A 13,988-nucleotide genomic window follows, 5' to 3' on the forward strand; every position below is an offset into this window, starting at 1 on the left:
GCTTTAAACCAGATCTGCTATTTATATTTATTTTCATCTTTTAAAAAGTTGAAAGATTAAACTTTATGGATTGCCACTGATGCTTTTTTACAGTGGGTTTCTGAGCAGGTCACTCTTCACCGCTGGATTTCTTTTTAAGTAGAAAAGGGGCATCTGGAAGCTCTAGATTGTGGCTTCTAAGGCGACAGAAGTGGCTGCTGGTCTCATTCACTACTGTATCCACTATGCCCCACACAGTGCAGAGCATATAGGAGGCACTCCATCTCTTTGCTAGACAGGGAGTTAGTTTAGCGTCAGCTCAGTTTCCAGGTACTGGAGGCAGGCAGTGGTGTTTCCCGTCTTCATTGAGTGTATGGGATTTTCTCCAATCAATTTGAAACAGAACATTTCTCCATCCATTGGACTTTACTAGTCTTCGAGTTTGAAAATGGATTTGGGCCAGCCCTGTAGACACTGGTAGACCCCTGGGAAAGGCTCCAGATGACTTGCAAAGCTTCTCTTACCAGCAGCACTGAAGGAACGATACCGGTTTTCCCTCACTTCAGAGCGTGGCCACAGCTGAATACCCAGAGAGGAACAAGTAAGGGTCCAATTCCAAAACGTCATGAGGATGTGTCATTCCATGTGTTGCACGTGAGAGTTACAGAGGAAACCAGCACCCGGAATGCACGTGCTGTCTTATAGGAACACTCAGCGCAGAGCGCTCAGGTCTGGCCACACTCGGGCTGTTTGGTCGTGCCATGGAATTCCTTAGCTTCCCTAATGGCAGAAGTGCTTTTACAGCAAGACATTTACTGATTGTGTGAAAATAGCCAAGCTGATCCTTTTCTTCAGGCTATATCAGAAGTCTCTAGGCAGTGGGCACCATCCGATAGCCCAGAGTCCTGTGGTGGCACCCACCCTGCCTGGCGCAAATCTTCCCATTTTTTTCTACTGGCACTAATGTCATTTTTTGTTTTTGTGTTTGTGTTTGGTTTTTTTGCAGAGTTGGATTACAGAAACTCCTATGAAATTGAATATATGGAAAAAATTGGCTCCTCCTTACCTGTAAGTTCTTCTGCCTCGGGCCACTTAGGGGACTTGCTTTCCTGCCTGCAGGGGCCTCCTCCCCTGTGCAGAGCATCTCTGGGAGCTCAGGCCCCAAATCGAGCGCTCTTTGTGCCCACAGCTTTCTGGGTGCACACCAATGATGGACTGGGGCTGGGGAGGTTTGAGGTTTGTACTCATTCCACTTTGTTTGGCATTTTCAGGGAGAAAATGATAGAATGCAATTAGATGTCCTGCAGAATTACTTTCCCAGACTGAGAAAGAGCTAGCAATTTCTTTAAAAAAAAAAAAAAAAAAGTGTTGGTTGTTTTTTAGGTATACTATTAGCTGTTTTTGAGACATTGTTTTAAGTAACTGAATATTTTCTCTGGGCAATAAGCCTTTCCCTTTCTCCCTGGTTTTTTCTTTTTCTTTTTCTTTTTCTTTTTTTTTTTTTTTTTTTTTTTTTTTGAGACAGAGTCTTGCTCTGTCCCTCAGGCTGGAGTGCAGTGGCGCAATCTCAGCTCACTGCAGCCTCTGCCTCTGGGTTCAAGAGATTCTCCTGCCTCAGCTTCTTGAGTAACTGGGACTACAGGCGTGCGCTACCACACCCAGCTAATTTTTATATATCTTTAGTAGAGACGGGGTTTTACTATGTTGGCCAGGATGGTCTCAATCTCTTGACCTCATGATCTACCTGCCTCAGCCTCCCAAAGTGCTGGGATTATAGGTGTGAGCCACTGTACCCGGCCTGCTTTTTCATTTTAAGAGTTTATGATGGGCACTGTCTTTCCTGGCATAATACCTGCTGCCCTTGGAATAATTCCAAGCTCGACTTCTTGCTGTTGTCTGGCGATGCCCTCAGAGACATGTGGCATGCAGGAGGGCTTGCTTGCAGCACTGCACGGCCCTGGACATGTGGTTCCTGTCTTTATCTTTCTTTGCATCAGTAGTAGATGCTGCGGTGGCTGCTCCCAAACCACAGGTTGCTGTAAGTTAGACCTGAAGGTTAGGCAGGAGCATGTCCCCATGCACAGGCTTACCTCAAGCGCCAAGTCAGTGAGATCACAGCTCCCCGAGGGAGGGCGTGGGCTTTGTTATCATCCCCTGGTGTGTTGCTTAGAGAGCTTACCTCTGTAGTCACAACTGTGTCCCCAGAGGCTGATGCCACATGCATAATACTGAGGATGAGACATTTTACTGCTGAAGTAGAACTGTCATGTGCTTTGAGGTCTTTGATTTAAATGGATTGAAACCACAAGGGCCCCCTTCCTTTTGTGCCCACCCACTGCTCAGTGTGTTGGCAGACCTGGTGGACGAATTTCGTGAGCAGCATGCGCTGCTCAGGGACAGCAGAGCCACCCAGAGATTGCATGCCATGCAGAGCAGCATGCCTGCTGGCCATTGCAGGGACTTCTTTGGGGATCCCAGCAGGCCATATGGAGGGGTCTTCCAAGGTCTCCCCATCACTGAGAGATGCCAGTGTCCATTTCTGGGCTTGGCATCCCACAGCCCCTGTTTCTAGTCTGGTTGAGCTGTCTCCGGTCCCTGCCCCTGCCCTGGGCTCATTCAGCTATGGTCAGCCCAGGTCTGGTCTCTTGCCCTACCTGCCTGTTTATCCACAGTGGCCAGCGCAGCTCTTGGCTCAGAGAGGGGGCTCAGTAAACGTTGGTGAATTGAACAGAGTCCAGCTCAGCAACGCCATGGGCGTCTTTTCCACTGGCGCACGTTCCTACTTGGACTCAGTTGTACTTTCTCTGCATCCTCCTTCCCTCCCGGCCTCCCCACCGCACTCCCAACCGGGCCCCACTTCCTCCTCTCTTCTGGTGGCTCCAGAACACTGAAGGCTTTTCCCTGATGGGCTGTTTGTTCCCTGTTGAGAGTGCTTTGGTTTTCATCTCAGTTGCACTTTCAGGCCAGCTGTACCCACGCTGATATGTGACTTTGATCCCTGCAGCAGGACGATGACGCCCCGAAGAAGCAGGCCTTGTACCTTATGTTTGACACTTCTCAGGAGAGCCCTGTCAAGTCACCTCCTGTCCACATGTCAGAGTCCCCGACGCCGTGTTCAGGGTATGACTTCCATGATGAGAGAGTTACAAATCACACTGGATGCTCCAAAGCCTCTGAGCGCCTTCATGCTGTTATTTCAACTTCATTTCAGTGCATAGATTCAGGCCATCAGTGCTCCGTGTGTGTGTGTGTGTGTGTGTGTGTGTGTGTGTGTGTCTGTGTTTACTTTTTGCTTTTTTTTTTTTTTTTTTTTTTTTAAATAGAGACAGGGTCTCAGTATGATGCCCAGGCTGGTTTCAAACTGCTGGGCTCAAGGGCTTCTCCCTCCTCAGCCTCCCAAAGTGCTGGGATTACAGGCATGAGCCATGGTTCCTGGCCAGCCCATACTTCAGTCTCTGTGAATGTCCGCAGGGACGTAAACGCATTGGTTTTGTTACTGGCTGCCCTTTGGACTAAAGTGAAGTCCTTCAACAGCCGAGTGTGTGACCCACCTGACCCTCTCTGACCCACCCCTATAATCTCGCCCAGCACACACACACTTTATTCCATCATTTATCTAAAGGGGGACACTGTGGCCCAGCATTCAGAGCCTGAATCCCACCTGTACCCTCTCCTGGTTATGTGACCAGATGGGAGGTACTTGGCTCTCCTGTGCCTCAGTTTCCTTGCATATAAAGTAAAAGTAATAATGAAACGGACCTTGCAGGGAGTTTGTGAAGATTAAAGGAGGCTGTCAGTCTTTTAGAGCCTCCCCGACCTGTGTGACGGGGAGAGGGCACCTGCCTGCCAGAGAGATGCCATGTGTAAAGCTCTTGTTGAAGTACCTGGCACATACCAAGTGCCTGGGTACATTGTTGATGTGGATGTTCACGTTTGCATTCATCAGGGCTAATGTTTGCAGCAGTGCATCGTTTGATCAAGTAAGTGTGGGCATTGCGGGAAGATTTGGACCAGCCTATCTGGCTGGCTCCCTCTTTAAGCAGGAGGAGTGAAAGCTCTTGCACTGACTTCCCAAACTTACAAAAGAGACTCTGCAAGCTGCCCGGAGTGGTGAGAAGAGTGATGATGGTGGTGACGTTAATAAAACAGTAGCGGCACCAGCACTGCATGAAGCGCTTGACAGCGATGCAGCCTCATTCAGTCTTCACAGAGAGGCCTGTTGTCTCCAACTTACAGACAAGGAAACGGAGGCATGGTCCCATCACTTCCCCGGAGTCCACAGCCAAGCGGCTGGTAGTCCTCGCTCCAGAGCTCAGGTCTACGGCCAGCGGCATCTGTGCTTCTCCCTCTCCCTTGTCACTTGGCTCTGGGGTGCCTGTCCACCTAGAAGCTGCATGGCCAGTAGAGACCTGGCCCATATCCCTCTGGAAGTCCAGGACTCCTTGTGGGATTAACTTGATCAGGGAATCCTGGTTGATTTCAGTGAATTTCCCTATGAGAAGACTCTAAAGATGCCCTTTGCTTCCCCCAGGTCAAGTTTTGAAGAGACTGAAGCCCTTGTGAACGCTGCTACAAAAAACCAGCACCCTGTCCCACGAGGGCTGGCCCCTAACCAAGAGCCACACTTGCAGGGGCCAGAGAAATCCTCCCAGAAGGAGCTGGAGGCCATGGCCTTGGGCACCCCTTCAGAGGCGATTGAAATTGTAAGTGGGGTTGGAGGGCCCCAGATCACAGGAGAGGGGTGTGGGCCAGCTGCGTATTGTCACCAAGAAGGCCAGGCCTTCAGAGCAACACTCACCTGGCACCTGCCATGGGTCCCACCCTGACTCCCTGACCACAGAAGCCAACCTGCGAGATCCCATACCATGAGGATGAGGGGGAGGTTCTCTGTTCACACCCGGGTGGTTTTGCATTTCTCACTTAAGTACTTTTTATGCCTTCAGGGTTATTTATTTTCCATATTTCGCCCCTTAGGACCTGACTGTTGCTTTGGAGCAGTCATTAAGCAGTCCTGTGCCACTTCATTCTTGATGGCGGAGGGCAGGGGATGCTTCTTTTGGGAAACAGTTAGTTTTCCTGGGACTTAGTGATGGGAATGTCTCCTGTTTAAAGGCTAGGACTTTTCCTCTCCCCAAGCCCTGCAGGGGTCTTGCAGAGCAAATAAAAGCTGAGCAAAAGGCCTTACCTACCCCCGGTCCCTGCACCGCACGTGTATCATGTGGCCTTGTGCATGCTCCAAAGTAAGTGATGCCCATGCCAGGCTCTTCCACGCATCTGGAATGCACCATCCTTCTAGCTGAATTTTATTTTTATTTCCTCTACCTCCCGCCCAGCAATCCCCAAGCAGGTGTGAAGCCCTTCATTTAGTGTGTTATTTTTGTTGTTCTGTCTTAGTAGGCCATTTCTCTCATGCATCAAATGTCTATTGAGCACCTACTGTGTGTCTGGCAGTTGGATGCTGGGGTAGATACCAGGAAAATAACAGTAAAAAGAGGATCTAGATGTGAATCCATCTCTCATGTTAATACTCTGAAACACACATCCATGGTTCACTTTCTACAATGCTGGCTTCTGAGTCTGAGGTCTTTCTGATCTATCAGAAGACACTTTCTCACTTGAAATCATCTTTCCATGATTTAGAAAATTACCTTTACCAAAACCTGACTTTCTTTGACATACCTAATTACTTGAAGGTATTTCTTGATGAGTTATGTTTGGAAAACCCACCAACTAACTGGCCTTTCACCTCCCACTAGCTAGCTCCCGTTCATCAATCAGGGAGCGAGGGTGGCGTGGGGGTGGGAGGACACTGAAGGCCGCGCTGTGGGGAGGGGGTTGGGTCTGCCAATCTCAAAATGTCCATTGTCAGCTTGTGGGAATTAGTCCAGATGGAGCCGCAAGTAATGGCAGCTAACTGATACTCTCTTTAGCTTCAAGGCAGAAATGTCCAGCAAATGGCAGCGTGGGCCTTGCTTGGAATCAATATCACTCTTTGTTCTCCTCTGTTTTTCTTGTGTGTCCTCCTCTCTGCCGGTGTTCAGACAGCTCCCGAGGGCTCCTTTGCCTCTGCTGACGCCCTCCTCAGCAGGCTAGCTCACCCCGGCTCTCTCTGTGGTGCACTTGACTATCTGGAGCCCGACTTAGCAGAAAAGAACCCCCCACTATTCGCTCAGAAACTTCAGGTTTGTAGCCCACGTGTGACCTTTCGGGAGTTTGGCAAAACCTCAGTAGAGAATGAACCCCCGAGGCCCAAATGAAATGAGGCAGGATTTGATGAGGAACTGCTGAGAATGTTCCCGGTGACCTGTCTTCCCTTTAAAGAAGGGTATACGTGATGTTCTTTACCCAGGATACCAAAGTTATACAAATTGTGTGATTACGTATTGAACAAACCATTTCTATTTCAATTTGGAAACTGGGCCCAAATCGTCATTTTTTAGGAGCACTGATAGCCCCAAAAGCAATTTCTGTGATTTATTCACTGAACCAAGAATATCAGATCACCACTGAGCCAAGCTGCTTATATGCAGGTGGCTATCTCAGACTCCCATTGAGATAACATCTGGGCTCAGTCTTGCATCTGGAACAAAAAACAGTGATGTACTCTGTGCTTTAAATTTGACAACTTAATTTGATATCCTCTAGACTAGGATGTTCAGAGCAAACCTAGAGAGACTGTTACCAGCCATCTGAGAGTCACAGATCCATTCATGGAGACTGTTGGCCAACTTCGCCTTAAGAAAGAAAAAGGGAAAGAAATCAAAAGAGAAAAGTCCAGTACAAATTTTGATCCCATTTTGAAAATCATTTCATATTCAACTGCACAATACTCCCCGACAGATAGTCAAAAGGGTGATTTTTTTGAAAAGGAAATTAAATGCTTATTTCATGATCTGCTGAGGTGCTAATTGTGAGAGAAAGGCGGAGCGTGTGTTTTTCCCGAGTGCCTGTCTTGACACATTTTCATGGCACGTTCATTTCTCGGATGTGGAAACCATTGACGTCTGTCTTGATGCATTCCCTGCGGTTTGCCCACACCCCCGCGGGCAGGAGGAGTTAGAGTTTGCCATCATGCGGATAGAAGCTCTGAAGCTGGCCAGGCAGATTGCTTTGGCTTCCCGCAGCCACCAGGATGCCAAGGTACCGGTTTGCTGCCGCGTGCGCCACCTCCTGAGAATGTCGTGTGCCGCTGGGGTACAGAAGCTGCTTTTCTAACCATCCGCCAGGCGGGCATCGTCGGTGTCCAGCAAAGGGTCATTTCCAAAAAGCTGAAAGCGTCACTCTTGCATAAACACACACTGAGCACATAGCTAAGATCTGTTTAACTCAATAATGCTAAACCAGTGGGATGGTAATGCTGGTTAAAGGGAGGGTAATGAAGAGACCAACGTATAGGTCAGTGGGGTGAAGAAGGATAGCCTAAGATGGCAAAGTTGGATAGAAAGCTGGTTAGCACTGATTCAACAGAGCAAAAAAAAAAAAAAAAATTATGACTTTTGAGGGTTTTTTTTTTTCTACAGATGGCCATTTGCTTCTCTATTGAACAAAAATCATTTGCAACTTTTCTATTTTCTAGAAGTTAACATATAACTTTGCTGAGATGAGACCCTCATCAGTAACACATAGTACGTGAAACCAAGGCATTTGATGATACCCTAGACCAGGCCTACACAATCCTTTCTGTAAAGTGCAGATAAGTATTTCCAGCCTTGTGGGCCGTACTATCTGGCACTGTTCCAATGAAACTTGTATCTATTTATTTTCATTTTTTTTTTTTTTTACAAAAAAGGGCAGTGGGCCATTTGGAGTCTCCCACTCCCTAGTTCCGGCATGGAGTGTGACATTGACAGGGCGTGCAGAAATCTTTTTGCCTGGCTTCCAAGTTTGGGGTAACTTTTCTTAACAACTTAAATGAGTTGCCGATGACGTGCAGAACGTGTGTTTGCCCCTGGATTGTCCGTGCAAACCTTGATCTCTGAGGGTGGCCTCATTCCTACCCCTCACCCCACCTGGAGTGGGACAGCCCGATGAACCTGGTGTGTCAGATTGTGCTCCGTGGCTTTGAACAGGTAGGCAAACCTCTCTGGGCCTTAGTTTTGCCGTTCACGAGATGGGGCCGATCATAGTCACTTTACAGGTGGCTGTGAAGATGACAGACAGCTGGTGTGCAGAGACTGGCGCCGTGCTTGACACATAGTAGGTGTGTGATCAAAGAAAGCCGCTGCGTCAGCTAAGACTTCCCTTTTGCCTCTGTTACTGGATCAGCTGCTCCCAGCATCTCTCCTTGGTAGGTGGATCCGGGTCCCATTTTACAGATGGGCACGTGGAGCCACTTGACAGTGATTCACCAGCCTGTTGGGGAGTAGAAGTCAGGTCTCCAAGTGAGAGGCCCCTGGCTGGGTGCGGTGGTGCATACCTGTAGTTCTAGCTACTCGGGAGGCTGAGGTGGGAGGATTGCTTGAGCCCATGAGTTCAAGGTTACAGTGAGCCATGATCACATCATTGCGCTCCAGCCAGGGTGACAGAGTAACCCTCTAACTTTAAAAACAAATGTAAACATGGGAGCCCCTGGCCTGCCTGCCTAGAGTAACAGCTCATCTGCAGAGGGGGCAGTGGCGTCTGTGTCTGTCATCCTTGGTACAGGACTAGGAGTCCAGCTGCTGCTCCGGCCCTGAGGGCCCCTAATGTGATCTCCCTGGCCATACCCAAAAGAGAAGCCCCTCCCAGAGGCAGGAGGTGGTTACACTGTGGGTGTGCGGGCTGGGAACAGTGAGACTCAGGGCAGGGACAAGAATATAAATACAGATTGGGGATGTCCCCATTCTTGTTGCCAAACCATAAGCTTAGGTTGAATTTCCATGAAAGCAAGATTTTTAGAGAGCATGAAGCAGGGAGGATCCCCCAGCCCCACCACTAGATTTATTTCTAGATATTCTTGGGGCTTAAAGACAGAATGAATTGTGTGCAGTTTGGCCACTGTAAGTACCGTGTATTCCTGTCCAGAGTTTGAAGTGGAATTGAGCATGTTTGGTGAATAGCTCAGGGTGGAGATGGAGTGTGCTGGGTGCCCTGGTCCCCCTGCCGCCTCCTTTGGAGAGCAGTCAGAGAAAACTGTTGGCAAATAATGGCCAGGAGTTGACTTTTTGTCCGTTACAGGCTCTTCTCAGAATATGTGCCGGATTCTGAGTTAGAAAACGGTGTTGTGTGTGTTCATAGGGTGTGAGTCGCAGAGGCAGCCCAAGCCACCTCTTTTGTTTCGGAAGTGTATGCTCAAAGGAACATTCATTCTCTGAGGGTAGAACTGTCTCGGGGTAAATAAGGAACGTTTTTCTCTCACAGAGTCACTTGTATTGCTTTTGTGAAAAGTACATTACCTGCTGATGTTGGCCTATGGAAAATAGATGCTGTTCCTGTAGCTACCCAGCCCAAGGGTGGTCCATGAGTCTGACCTCAAGTTGGCCCCCGTAGGTTTCTTTAACAAATAGAAAGATTGTCCCTTGCTGCATTGGATGGAAACTGCTGATGCACGGGAAGAGAAAACAGCAGCTGTGCATCCCATTTGCCGTTTCTTCTGGCCATAGATTTCAGCTGTAGGTGACACAGTTCCGTCATTTTGCCACCATGGTCTTAAGCTGTTGCTAACACAAAGATGACATCACTTGGAATGAAAAATATCATATTGCATGGATGAAAATCACCATGAGATAGAGTGGGGAGTGATTTTCTGGCTGTTCCCTAGAGCAGCTTTGACTTCCATTTGTCTTTAGACCAGTGAAGAGCTGAGTCAGCCCTGGAGGAGCTGCAGTGGGGGTTTCTCCATCTCAGTTAGAAAATGTGAGAAATGAGGAAAAATCCTTAGGGGCTGGGGTGTCAGGCTGCGGTCTTAGCATTATTTTCCTTCCACATCTTCTGGTCAAATGGAATTCGGCTGTGTCCTCCTGGGGGCAAACCTGACCAAGGTCCCTGGAAATGTGGTGCAGCAGCCCTGAATTGAACACTCAGCCACGTCAGATGAAACGTGAGTGTCGTGTCTGGGTGGCTGTCTGAGAGGCGTAAGCCATGGGCCTTTCTGGATGAGGGGGACCCCATATGAAGACTGAAGGCTATGTCTGGGTTACTTAGGAACAAGGCCACACAAATAACAAGATTCAGAGCGGGGGTGAGTCCTAGCAGGAGGCCCCCAGGGTGGGTGAGTGGTGTGGCCCCTCAGTCCATGCCTAGAAGAGGCCAATGCCTGGAACTTGCATGAGCAGAAGGAGTTGGGGCAACCTGTGTTGTCACAGAGCAGCCTGGCACCACGTCCCATGTTCCCCTCTCTATTGCTATGTCACAGACTATCCCCCCATACATACACATTAAACCGAGGTTCAGAAGGAGGGAGATGTGATGCCCAAAAGCCACAATAACAGACTGAGGAGAGTGACAAGGACCAGCTCGTGAGCACCCGTGTATTTGGCTCTTTGGAGCATCTGGAGTTATTGCTTAGAGGCTGTATCTTGACTCAGTGGGCAGGAGCAGCTGGCTGGTGCCAGTGATGGGAGTGGCATAAGGCATGATGCCCAGTGCCTCCCCATGATTGCCACTCCTCCTGGGCTTGGGGACTGCCTGTGGTCAGAATTGGATGGGGCAGCACCTGGCGGAGGCCACTTTCCTGCTTGGGTGGCGGCACATGACCTGGACACCCTCTGAGTGCCAGGCCTGTGTCTCCTTACAACCAAGAATTGTTTCTAACTGAAATTAATAGCTTTGTCTGTCGCTGATATTTTAAGATCAGATATTTTTAGATTAAACTTTGTTTCTCTCACATAACCCCTACTTGCTATTTTAGAGGGGCCAAAAAAGCCACTAGAATCACAAACTGAAATGTGAAATGGCTGTGCCGCAGAAGGCATGGGCCTTTGCAACCAATTTTTTGACCTTCATTCCACTCAAGTCCTGCGACCTGCGAGAACCTCTGGCCATTGTCACCCGCTTCAGACCTGCAGGCTGTGCCTGGGTCCTTCCTGCTGGCAGCCTGGAGTGGGGTTCTAGCACTCACCCTGGCTCAAGGGCCCCTGTGGACAGTTCCCTGCTGGCACCATGCCCTTGACCCAGGTAGCTGTCATCTCCCTCGCTCATCCTGACTCCTGGCCTCACCCCTCCGTGGCCCCTGTGGCATGGCTCTCCCAGCCTCAGATGTGCAGATGCTCTCTCCAGAATTTGCCTCTGTCTGCTCCAGGGGACAGGGATCCTGCCCTAGTGCCAGCCCCTCCCCGCCGTGTCTGCCAGCAGGGAACTGTCCACAGGGGCCCTTGAGCCAGGGTGAGTGCTAGAACCCCACCCCTGGCTGCCAGCAGGAAGGACCCAGGCACAGCCTGCAGGTCTGAAGCGGGTGACAGTGGCCAGAGGTTCTCGCAGGTCGCAGGACTTGAGTGGAATGAAGGTCAAAAAATTGGTTGCAAAGGCCCATGCCTTCTGCGGCACAGCCATTTCACATTTCAGTTTGTGATTCTAGTGGCTTTTTTGGCCCCTCTAAAATAGCAAGTAGGGGTTATGTGAGAGAAACAAAGTTTAATCTAAAAATATCTGATCTTAAAATATCAGCGACAGACAAAGCTATTAATTTCAGTTAGAAACAATTCTTGGTTGTAAGGAGAAACCAGAGTGTACACAACGAATTTCATCAACACGCAGATACTTGGGCAGTAATTCAAGAGGGCTCTGAAGTCATCTGTTCCTTTATTGAAAACACCAGGTGGCCAGGATGAAGGGGGTCAGTGACAGTCTACAGGGTAGTGTCCATTTGCATTTTCTTACAAGACTCACTATTTTATTGATTTTTTTGATTCCCTTTCTTGTTTTACAAAGGATTTTAAGCAGCATGAAGATTATTAATTCCTTCATCAGTCATATTTAGTTTTTGCCCAGTATGATAAAGTTAGTTTTAATGAAATCAGTTTTCTCCTGCACTACAGGGAACCTGCTTACTTTGGTCAACATTGAATCTCATTCTGGGAAACCCTCTGGCCCAGTCTCAGATTCTCCATTTTTTCATCTTCAGAAGGTCCATGCTGAGTTTGATGGTGACTGATGTTGCTCGTTAAAAAAATAATAATAATAATAAAAATACATACTTGTTGACTTTAAAAGTGATGGGAACAGTTTTTATTTTTCTTTTTAAAATCCTTTGCCTATTTTTTTTCTTAAAGACAGAGTCTCACTCTGTCACCCAGGCTGGAGCAATCTCAGCTCACTGCAATCTTTGCTTCCTGGGCTTTAAGTGATTTTCATGCCTCAGCCTCCGAAGTAGCTGGGATTACAGGCAGGCATCACCACGCCCAGGTAGTTTTTATATTTTTAGTAGAGACAGGGTTTTGCCATTGGCCAGGCTGCTCTTGAACTCCTGACTTCAAGTGATCCACCTGCCTTAGCCTCCCGAAGTGTTCAGATTACAGGTATGAGCCACTGCGTCTGTTCCCCCAATATTTTTTATTAAATTTTTTACAGAGATGGGGTCTCACAATGTTACCCAGACTGTTTTCAAACTCCTGACCTCAAGGGGTCCTCACACCTCAGCCTCCCAAAGTGTTGAGATTATAGGTGTAAGCTACCACACTCCATAAAGTTCCTTTGGGAATTGTATGTTTATTAACTTTCTCCATAAAGACAAATGTTGAGTCTTGATCTCTGTGTAATTTTCCAACTACTTCCTGAGAAGTTCCCCCATGACAAGCAGAACTATGAAACCCACTCTCAAACAATAGAGGTGAACCCCTGCACCCAAGAGGCTCTGGCCCCGTGGCCTGGTGGTGCCCTTGCTTCTGGGAGGTCAGCCTGCCTCTGCTGAGAGCTGTTAATGTCTATTCTGGTCAAGTGTCCTTGAAACAGAGGCTTCTTGGGAGCCTGAGCCTGCCCTGTTCTCACATGAGCGAGTCTCTGGCATCTGGTTGAAGGGGACTGTGCACTCCCATCACTGGCCAGTGGATCATCTGGGTCCCGCTTCAGGGCTACCCCAAGTATGCAAGGCCAGGCAGGCGCCATGAAATCCAGGCAACCGGCATTCTCTTCCAGGACAACCGAAACGATGTAATTTCACCCTGCATGTCTACAGCTAACTAACTGGTCCTAATTCGATCATCTCCGGTCCTATCCATTAAACTTCTCCTTGAGTTTTCTAAGCTGCCTCCCCTCTCGGGTTCATTTACCCTGATGCCGTCGTAGGGTAGACATGCCTGTTCTTGTGGTGGAAGAGACCACTTCTGTACGGGTACCTTGAGGCCCACTGCCTTCCCAGTTACCGTTGGCTCTTTGATCTTACCAGCTGTCCTTGATAAACCCTCATCATTCTTTCCCCAAATCTCCCTCTCTCTACTGCACTGTGGTGGCCTTTCACCATTCAGTTTCCTCCCATAATTCCCCAAGGGAAGAAGCAGTCCTGCTCTGCCTGTTAGAGCACTCGAGGATCGATAACTAGGGTAGAGGTTCGCCTGGGTAGCCATGGCAGCGCGATGAGGTTAATGCATAGGACTGAGAGTGTGGTTGGTTTGATGTTTCATTCGCAGTAGAGGTAGACTGACAACCCGCTGTGCTGGTCCGTGATGCTGCTAACACTGCCTTTCAACTGCGTTGCAAATTGCCGAGCATTTTGTGCAAAGGGAAAAAGAATAACCACAGACTCCTTCTCACCTCTGGGAGGCTGGTATCTGTTCTCCGCAAAAGGCTGTCAAGTCTCCAATCAGTATCAGTTGGATGGGTTGGTGTGGTGGATCATGCCACTTGTTCAGGGTCTCATCAGCAAATGTGGATATTGTCATTGAGCCAGTTTTTAATTTTCCCCTTGATGTAACAGATTTCAGGGCAACAGAACGCCAACGTAACTCTCACATCCAGAAACTCGACCCAGCCAAAGGTGATACTGGTTGATGACTACAGTAGGCCTTAAGCTTTGTGTGACTCAGCATCCTTTCAAATGGAGCTGAGCAAATACCACCAAAATTGAAATGTAAACAGTCTTACCAAAGTGATCAAAT

At 48.6% G+C, this 13,988-nt stretch overlaps 1 protein-coding gene across 23 annotated transcripts in view; it reads left to right on the plus strand.

Moving 5' to 3' along the window:
* TACC2 (transforming acidic coiled-coil containing protein 2) overlaps positions 1-13,988 on the plus strand; it is a 254,931-nt gene that overhangs the window by 224,283 nt on the left and 16,660 nt on the right. For 14 of the 23 annotated variants that reach the window (XM_074383022.1, XM_074383003.1, XM_074383016.1 and 11 more), the window contains 5 exons: positions 986-1,047; positions 2,984-3,099; positions 4,511-4,682; positions 6,021-6,161; positions 7,030-7,119. In XM_074383022.1, coding sequence (XP_074239123.1) covers positions 986-1,047; positions 2,984-3,099; positions 4,511-4,682; positions 6,021-6,161; positions 7,030-7,119 — 581 coding nt within the window. Of the gene's footprint in view, positions 1-985; positions 1,048-2,983; positions 3,100-4,510; positions 4,683-6,020; positions 6,162-7,029; positions 7,120-7,499; positions 7,605-13,988 lie in introns of all 23 variants that reach the window. The other 9 variants (XM_074383013.1, XM_074383015.1, XM_074383019.1 and 6 more) reach the window with 3 other exon arrangements.

The sequence above is a fragment of the Saimiri boliviensis genome, chromosome 12, assembly GCF_048565385.1.
Source record: "Saimiri boliviensis isolate mSaiBol1 chromosome 12, mSaiBol1.pri, whole genome shotgun sequence".
NCBI lineage: Eukaryota > Metazoa > Chordata > Mammalia > Primates > Cebidae > Saimiri > Saimiri boliviensis.